This window comes from Vicia villosa, unplaced genomic scaffold (genome assembly GCF_029867415.1).
Source record: "Vicia villosa cultivar HV-30 ecotype Madison, WI unplaced genomic scaffold, Vvil1.0 ctg.000175F_1_1, whole genome shotgun sequence".
NCBI classification, from domain to species: domain Eukaryota; kingdom Viridiplantae; phylum Streptophyta; class Magnoliopsida; order Fabales; family Fabaceae; genus Vicia; species Vicia villosa.
The window spans coordinates 1,055,183-1,064,627 of record NW_026705050.1 but is presented as its reverse complement, the minus strand read 5'-3'; the positions used below and the strand labels follow the sequence as shown (position 1 = coordinate 1,064,627).

Here is a 9,445-nt window from a genome sequence, read left to right as displayed (position 1 = left end):
AGGAGAGTTTTAAAAAAACTCCTATAAAAAAGTTTGAATTTATCTATGCCATATGAAGATTCCCCTATTTTTTCCTTCTCAAAAAATTTATCCATCAATATCCTATTCAATGTCATGTAATTTTTAAGGATTTATACCTATTTTCCATGTCATTGTACATCAGTACTGTTGAGAAAAAAAGCAAGTGTGAGTTAAGAACTTTGAAAAATAAAGTGCGGAGAAGTCCCACATTGACTAAAAAAGTGGATACTTGAGTATTTATAAGTGGGAGAATCCATACACTTATCACCTTAAGGTTTTACTTGCATCGAAAGTATCTCCACATGGTCATGGGTAGAGTGTCCTGTTGAAGAGTGTCAATGGCGGTACAAGTGTCTGTGATGATAGAGCTTCTGCTTTAGGGGGAGCATTGTGGATAGACTCACACTTGAGAAAAAGTGTTGAGAAAAAAAATCAAGTGTGATTAAAGTTATTTTTAATTGGTTAAATTCATTAATCGTTTATTAACTTAATTAATTGATTCAAGTTATTTCAATTGGCTTTCTCAATTCGACCTGATTTAATTGATTGAAGTTATTTTAATTGGTTAATTCGGTTTTATCAAATTAGTCAAACAACTTGCACCATGTTCTTTTATTCTGTCTTATTTTGTTTGTTTTCGATTGATTTATTTGCATTTTAGTTTGTCTTGTTCATTTTATTTGTCCATGGTCATGCTCTTTCCCGATTCAAATTCAGACAAACGCATCGCAAGTGCTTGATCCAACGTCGAGTACCTTTTCACTGTTCATTCAAATGATTTCATAATCAAACACTTGATCCAACGTCAATTTGTCTTTTTAAAATATTTTCATAATAAAATTGGAATGAAAATGAGTTGGTTTGACGTAGTTGTCTCTCTAATTCCCAAGTATTTGGGTTGCTGGTCGTACTTAGCTTGTGGCCCGATGCTTGTCTTCCATTAAAAATATATTAATCAAACAAACTTAGGTTCATCTCACAAATTTCCTAGTCAATTTGGGATTCGGTTATGCAAGGGGAGGTATTAGCACCCCTCACAAATTTAGAAAATTTGTGAGATACTCTATGAGATGCAAGGGATTAGACCAGTCATAGTTATCGTGTATATATGTATAAAGGAACTTAGGTTCAAAGTACATTAATCAGACAAACTTAGGTTGAACATTTATAAGTGGGAGAACCCACACATCTATCACCTTAACATTTTAGGTGAATATGTGGTGTTTCTCTCACAAATGTGTGATACTAAAAAGAAAAAATCCCAATAAAAAATACTCCCTTGTATTGATCCTCGAATTGATAGCCCCAACAAATACAGAGTCCAAGCTATTCATTGTTATAATCATATATAAAAAAGTTAAATTATAACAAATGAAAATTCCCTTCATAATTGATATGAGATTGAAGTTTTCTTTTATTTTAACTTTTGGTGCATTTTTATTGGTTTTGATGTCTGAATAAAAAGAAAGTTATTTTTTATAAAATTAATTTGATGATTATATTTTAAATTAATTTTTAAAATTTTTTTGTAAGTAATGAGAAGTGACCTTTTTTTTAAAAATAAAAAAGAAGTGATAATGTGAAAAACATGAAAATAAAGAGAAAAAATAACGAGGGTTAGTTTTTTTTTTTCTTTTTATTAAAGTAATGGAGGTTAGTTAATAATAATGAAATTATTTAGAGAAGCGGGTAGGTGTTAGTTTTTTTGTTTTTTTTGTTTTAAGTTTATTATTAAAACATATAAATTAAAAAAAATTAAAAGTAAATGAATATAAAAAATGACCTAATAGTCTACAAATTGGGCTTTTGACCTTATGTAGAACATTACAAGAAAATATCATTAATTTGCTGTTTTTCTAAAGCAATAACATATTTTCCAACAAAATGTTTGTAAAAAACATAATATCTCAAGCAATAACTAGCTTGAGATTATTTTAACATGTTTGTATTTATAAATTTATTTATATAAAATTATCATTTCCTGATACATTTTATGAGTTGTTTGGTTTAAATTTTGTGTAATCGTGTTTGATTAAATCTCATTTTACAAAAACTAAGTTTTGGTAAAATTATAACAAAAATTTGTTAATGCAAAAAATTGTAGGAAAAATTAGATTTGACAACAAAAATGTGTGGAGGCATGGCATAGGGAATATACATGTAACTAGAATTTGAATTCAAACTAGAATACTAGCTTTTTACTATTCAACTTCCAATGTTACTAACAAATTTGATCAACACCAGATAGAAAATTTATATTGCAAAACTTTATATGTATAAGTCTCATTCATCACCTTTCCTCATCAACATGTGATTGTGAATCAATTTCATGAGGATGAACCTGCAAACACTCATCAATAAGAAAAAATGAGAAACATTTTTTTTGAGAGAAAGAACACAGGCATTAAATTTCAATTCATACAAATAAGAAACAGTTGCATTGTGGTTGGTTACCTGTTGATTTCTTTCCTCAATAAAGCTAGTAGTTTTGACCTTCAACTCGCCTCTGTTAGTGGTTAACTCGTCTAATATTTCAGCACTATCTATGTCTGTTGATCCAACTTTAGGTGATTCAGCCTCCTGTGACAAAGTTAAGAACCTCTTTAATATTCTAGATTAGTGTGTAAAACATAATTGAGACGAAAAGCAATATCGAAAAATATTTTGTTTGGTTTGACTGTTGTCACAATCCCACGCATTCATGTAGTCAGGATATTAGTAGTCGTTTTGTCGAGATCAGACAGTGCAGAAAACAAATTTTGATTTTTAACTCTAAAATATCGAGCTTCAAAACTGAACTGTCTTATCTCAACCCAACGACCAATGCGTTGACTGTGTGGAACGCATTCGTGTAGTCATCCTATTGGTATCCGATAAATTGAGATCTGACTGAGTAGAAAGCAGATGGATTTTAAAATTTACACTGCCATATATTGATTCAACTGTCACCGATGTGATTGCTGCGTGAAACTGCGACTGCAGACAATTTAAATCCAAAACAAACATCATAGAGCTTAGTATACCTTTAAGGATAAACTGAGACTTAGTTTTGGAGCACCAGGAATTTCTTCATATTCAGCTGCATCTAGTTCCATAAGATGGTTTGGACTGAAGAACTTGGGGAGTATATGTTGTCTCAATATGATCAACAAAAAAAATGGCAGAGGAAACAACATTCCAGCAATTGGAATCCATGTCACTCCAAAACAAATTAAGAAATACAGACATTGGATGAGTGTAAACAAGACTATATTTTTGAAAGGCACCGACTCAACAAATGAAGCATGATCACCTTCCAATAACCTGCAAGGATAGGTAGGCTTTAGAAACATAATTCAATGATAACGAACACTTCAAATTGAAGATTGTCTGTGTCCGACATTATCAGTGTCGATGTGTCAATGTCGTGTATGTATTGGTAATTCATTAAACATGAAGTATAGAAGTTTCATGATTATGTTAAAATGGTGAAATCGAAGTAGCTTCACTTACTTGTACCATCTACTAGGTCTTACAAAAAGAAGTAGTATCCTTTCCCAGAATTGATTCCCTGGAAGACTATCAATAGCCATGTATGCAAAGTATCCCCATAAAACTGAAGTTGGTATCATTTTTATGGCAGGTATAGCAAACACTGCTGCTCCTACAAAGAGTGACTGTAAAAGGTTGCTCACTCTTTGCTCCTTTACTCTTACAGGCAAATATGTATCAATGTGTTTCTCAGGATCAAATGTGCTTTTATTGTTCTCTCCTTTATCTTTGCCATTTAGGACAACCTCTTTCAAATCCTCTAGTTCTTTTACCACCGACTGTTTCTGCAAACAATCAAGCTCAGGAACAATTAGTAATTTAGTTGTTATTTGTGTTGTGTGTTGTGTCTGGTGTCTGTGTCAGCACGTTCGGAGCAAGAGTTTTATAAGGATGGGAACAAGATCAAGATATAATGTGAACTAATAATAACAAAGGTATAAAACAATCAAATAGTTTTATTACCAAAGGTAAGATGATCAAAGGCTTATGCTTACATTAGGGTTATTATCCATTTCTATAAACACTGCTTGCATTTTCCCATATATTTCAGAGTTGCTAGCTTCCTGCCTTATGCTTTCCTTGGCACTTTTAACCATCTTTCTTCGGATCAACTACCATTCAAAGATCAACAAATCACCATATTTAGCATAAAATTCAATCATGATACTTATTCTACAAATTCCAATGCTCATTCACTCACCTGTTTCTTGAGAACAGACAGACTCTTAGTATGCATAGGGGATTGAGGCAGAACTCCATTTGAAGGAGGCAAGCCAATAAGTCCACAAAGCAAAGTCTGAAAGTTTGATTCAAAAAAAAAGCCTTAGTTCTGTTCGGATCATTAACGTAAGTAGCAATTTTTATTATTATTTGGAACCGAACTCTGTAACCTACACTTTACAACACTCACACACCCTTTACACCAACCACCTACTCTAGACCCCGACGTAAAGGAGTGGCAATTAAACAACTCTGTACAAAATATACCATGAATCCTAGCAACAATATGTCATAGTGATATGCAGAAGGTTTCCTGAGATTGAATTCCTTTTGTTGTGCCAATTGGGATGCAACACTATGGTCAAAGAAGTAAAGCCCTGCTATCATTATGGCAGGAATAAAAGCTTGAAAAATGTGTGTTGGAGAAACCTTGCCCATATCCTACAGTAGAAATTATGTCATTAAATTCCAAAACTACTAAATCAAGAAATGCTGTAATTGATTTCATGCAAGATGGTTTTACTTTGATTACAGTCCAATGATGTAACGACGTAGATTCCCAAGCCAAAGGTGCGACGAGTCTTCTTGGAACACCAGAAGGTACTTTACTTGATACTACTGCGAATGATAATGCTGTCCACACCACTACCATGAAAGGAACTCCGTAGTCTGCAATGAAACCTCTTAATGTTTCTGCTCAATAAACAAACACAGTTAGATTCTAAACTCGAACAAACCTGTTTGATACTATTTAGCCGTAATTTACTCGACAAACCTGTTCCGTATAACCACGACCTTGCTCTTCTGCTTTTTAAAGAAGTATAGAGAAGGCCAAAAGTGAATATAACACCAAGCAATCCATTTGCATACAACCAATGAAATTGGAACTTATCCAATGTTGGATTCTCTTCTTTAGGAACTTGAAACTCAGTTACCATTCCCTAAACATAAAACACAATAATAACTTGCATCAAAGTCTTTTTCCCATTTGTTATGCCAAATTCAATTTTCATTTGATAATTGATATCTAACTAACCTTGATAGCCTCTTGAATGAATAAGACTGTAATCAACATGCCAAAAACCTCACCAGCAATCCTTGTAAATCTATTGATGATATTGCCAGCATTGAATATTGCTAAAAGAAATAGCAGTAGAGCACTCCATACACAAACCCTGAAATATTATGAACATCTATCGGTCAATGTTACATCACGAACTTTTCATCTGTTTGAATTGACATATTTGAACTTATCTACTAGTATAACTATAAGCACGCACGAGAGCTTGTAAAAACAACCGGTGAAAACAACATAAAACTAATCATAAGAATATACTTTGACTTTTTTATATCTGTTATAGGAATATAACTTTTACTTAAGCCAAACAGGAGAAATTGTTTTTCTTACCATCCTACCCAAGCCAAATAGAGTTCTCGTCCCAAGCCCTCCGTATTTTTGGCATAATTGTACAAATATGTGTACATAAGAATAGTGGGTTCTGCAACTCCTAGAACTAGTAGAGGTTGCCCACCAAAAATGGAGTGTATGATTCCACAAATTGCAGTAGAAGCCAATGTTTCTACAACACTCAAGCTTCCATCTACATACAAACAAGAAATTATTCAATCCTATTACCAAAAAATGTGCATAGGTGACACTTCAAGAGCATAATCAAAGTGATTATTCACCATATAATACAATCGTACATAATAATCAAGAAAAAGAATCAAAACGACAATGAACCAACCAACGAACCAACCTGTGTCTCTACTGAGCTGCGCGCCGAAAGCAATAACAGGTAAAGCAGAAGCAAAGAAAATATACGTAGTTGGTGCCAATATCCTGTCATATCATATCATCATATTATATAATAATTATTACTAATACAAACAAATCTACTCATACGCATAGTTCTAAACTGTTGTCTGCAACTGTAATTGCAACCGCATCGACAGCATCCATATAGTACACCCTGAATTCGCAGCGGCATTTTATCAGTAATTTAAACCACAATCACATGCATGTAAAGAAACTAACCCAGTTCCTGAAGTGAAACCAGAAACCCAATCATCTTTATAGTGCAATGCTCTTCCCTTAAAATCATCTACAATACCCTTGAAAGGTGTTCTCAAGCTCTCCATCTCTGCATTCATCCACAAAAATAATCATCATCATCACAAAAATTATAGTGTACTAGTTTCACACGTTCAAAAAACAAATACTACAAAATCAATGTCTTTAACATGCAATTCAATGCAATGATATGAAAAAACAAATTAAAAACAAATTATACCATAAATTCATAGAACAATGAAGCTGCGAAAAAAAAATCAAAAAAATCAGTTAACAGTAGCTAGCACGAACCTAGCGGAGATATTGGTGTGGCCGCAGCCAAAGAACGTTACACTTATATTTTAAGAGAATTAGGTAAATGAATTAACGTGTATTTTTATACTAATTAACAAGTCTATATTAGTTATATTTATGTAATATTTTTTTAAAACGTAGTCAAGTCAATTTTTTTAAATAAAAAATTAATTTGAAATCTGCTCTAGTAACTTAAATAAAAATTATTAAAATTTAAAGCGTAGTCAAGTCAATTTTTTTTTAAAAAAATATATATTTAAAAACTGATTTTTATAAAAAAATTATTCAAAATAATTTTAAATTTTAATATCCACAAAATTTATATTAAATAAGAAAATACCTAAGATGATATTTAAAAAAATATATCTAATCAATTTATTTCTGTGAAACTTTTTTATTTATGTTTTACTTCATTTTATTTCTTTATTTAAATCTAAAAAATTAATTATAGCAAACATTTAAAATTTTATAGATGGAAAATAAAGAATAAAATTGAAAGATACAAGGTAATTGTAATAGAAAGAGAAGAAATAATGTAATGTTTATGGACACAAGATAACTGATGTTGGTCTTTAAAGAGATGTAAAAAATTATCCTGATGAAAAATTTATGAATTTGAATTAAGCAATTAGGACAAATATATACATATTGGTCATTAACTACTTTTATGATTTTTTATTGGGTCTTACATTGCATTCTTCTTATTTTGTAAGCTTGTTTATCAGTATCGTATTTATTTGAGAATTTTATTTTATAAATTATGAGATAAATTAATTTTATTAAGATATTTAATAATTTATTTATTTAATTTTTTAGTTTAAATTTAATATACTGTTTAACTACGGTTGAACCGATTGAACCATGACCCGCATATTTTAACGATTATTTCTCCGGTTTCGTTTTTAAAACATTGGTTATTTGAATTAGATAAGTGCAACTATTAATATACTTACTTTTATTTTCTTATATAAGGCTTTAATAGTTTTTTTTTCACGTTAAATTTATTTTAAGTCTTTAAATATTTAATTTTATTTAATTTTAATATTTAAAATTAAATTTGTAAGAATTCAAATAAAAATATTTTAACATTCATGAATTATTTTTAAAAATAAATAAAAAAACAAGCAAATTTAAATAGATTAAAAATCTATTAAAACTTATAAAAAATTATTAATATTTATAATTTATAATACAATTATATATATGGTATAGGATCAAATGACACTAAGGTGTTAAAGTTTAATTTGATATTAAATTTCAACCGGAATTGATCAAACGGTGATACTAAATAAAATAAAATGATTAAAAAAATATAGAGCCTATTTTTCTCCTATTTTATAGGTTATTTATATAACTGTTTGATTAAGTTTTATTAACAGTTGAGATTTAATGTCAAACTAAACTTTAATACTTTGGTGTTGTTCCATATATATATATATATATATATATATATATATATATATATATATATATATATATATATATATATATATATATATATATATATATATATATATATATATATATATATATATATATATATATATATATATATATATATATATATATATATATATATATATATATATATATATATATATATATATATATATATATATAGGGGACGACTCAAGTGAGAACACTTGGTTATTATGAGAAATGAGAACAATGAATCACAACCATTAGATTTAGATTTGTTGATTTAAATGGACATGATTTGTTTCTCTTTCTATGATTCTTATTATTTATTTTAAATCAACATAGAAAGAGAAACAAATCATGTCCATTAAAATCAACAAATCTAAATCTAATGGTTGTGATTCATTGTTCTCATTTCTCATAATAACCAAGTGTTCTCACTTGAGTCGTCCCCTATATATATATATACATATATATATATATATATACATATACATATATATATATACATATACATATATATATATACATATACATATATATATATACATATACATATATATATATATATACATATATATATATATATATATATATATATATATATATATATATATATATATATAATTGAATCAGCACCAAAAAGAAGAATTTAGATAATTAAATCAAATATTTTAGCATGAGAAGTGGTATATTTGAAATAAAATCATTACTATTAAATTATAGTAGCATATCATAATGTTATTTTTAATTATTTTTTTATAAGCATTTTTTTAATTACTATTAAATTTTATATTTGAAATAAAATTATTGTAGCATATCATTCAATACAAGATGTGCTGGAGATGACAAGAAGGACATCATAATTTTACTTAACAGAAATATCATATCAATATTTCAATTATTTTATTAAGAAAATGATTTATATTAAATTTTTCTAATATCATTTTGAGTTTTGAAAATGACATTGTAAAATAAATACAGATTCTCCTATCCTTTTACTCTGAAGATTTATTCACTTTAAATCCTCAATAAAATTGGTTTGTAAAAAATATGATGTAGCGTTGTCATATAACTTTTTTTCTTAATAATTTTTTAAATGATTTAGCTGTCAAGTAAATTTTTATTCATTTCAACTTTTTTAAGCCATTAAAAAATGTCTCAAAACATAATAAAATAATTTGGGATTAGAAAACAAAAATTTCTCCCACTTAAGTTTTAAAAGTTTGAAATGCACTTGAATTTGAAATTAAAATAATATTTGTATAATAAATATAGAGTTTAATGATAGTGCACTGTCAGTGTAAAGAAGTATTACACAGACGTCCAATCAAATTATTTTAAAGTGCCAAATCATTTCAATATTTTAAAATTTAAAAGCTGACT

At 28.6% G+C, this 9,445-nt stretch overlaps 1 protein-coding gene across 1 annotated transcript; it reads right to left on the bottom strand.

Annotated features, from left to right (window-relative positions):
• Positions 1-2,192: 2,192 nt before the first annotated feature.
• On the bottom strand, positions 2,193-6,473 carry LOC131624932 (boron transporter 4-like). Its single transcript, XM_058895855.1, has 13 exons — positions 6,311-6,473; positions 6,033-6,115; positions 5,681-5,873; positions 5,309-5,447; positions 5,048-5,213; positions 4,796-4,965; positions 4,540-4,713; positions 4,253-4,348; positions 4,047-4,163; positions 3,514-3,836; positions 3,045-3,324; positions 2,476-2,601; positions 2,193-2,362 (listed from the first exon to the last, which is right to left on the bottom strand). The coding sequence occupies exons 1-13, from the start codon at positions 6,424-6,426 to the stop codon at positions 2,312-2,314; spliced, it is 2,034 nt and encodes a 677-aa protein (XP_058751838.1). The 5' UTR covers positions 6,427-6,473; the 3' UTR covers positions 2,193-2,311.
• Between the last annotated feature and the right edge of the window lie 2,972 nt (positions 6,474-9,445).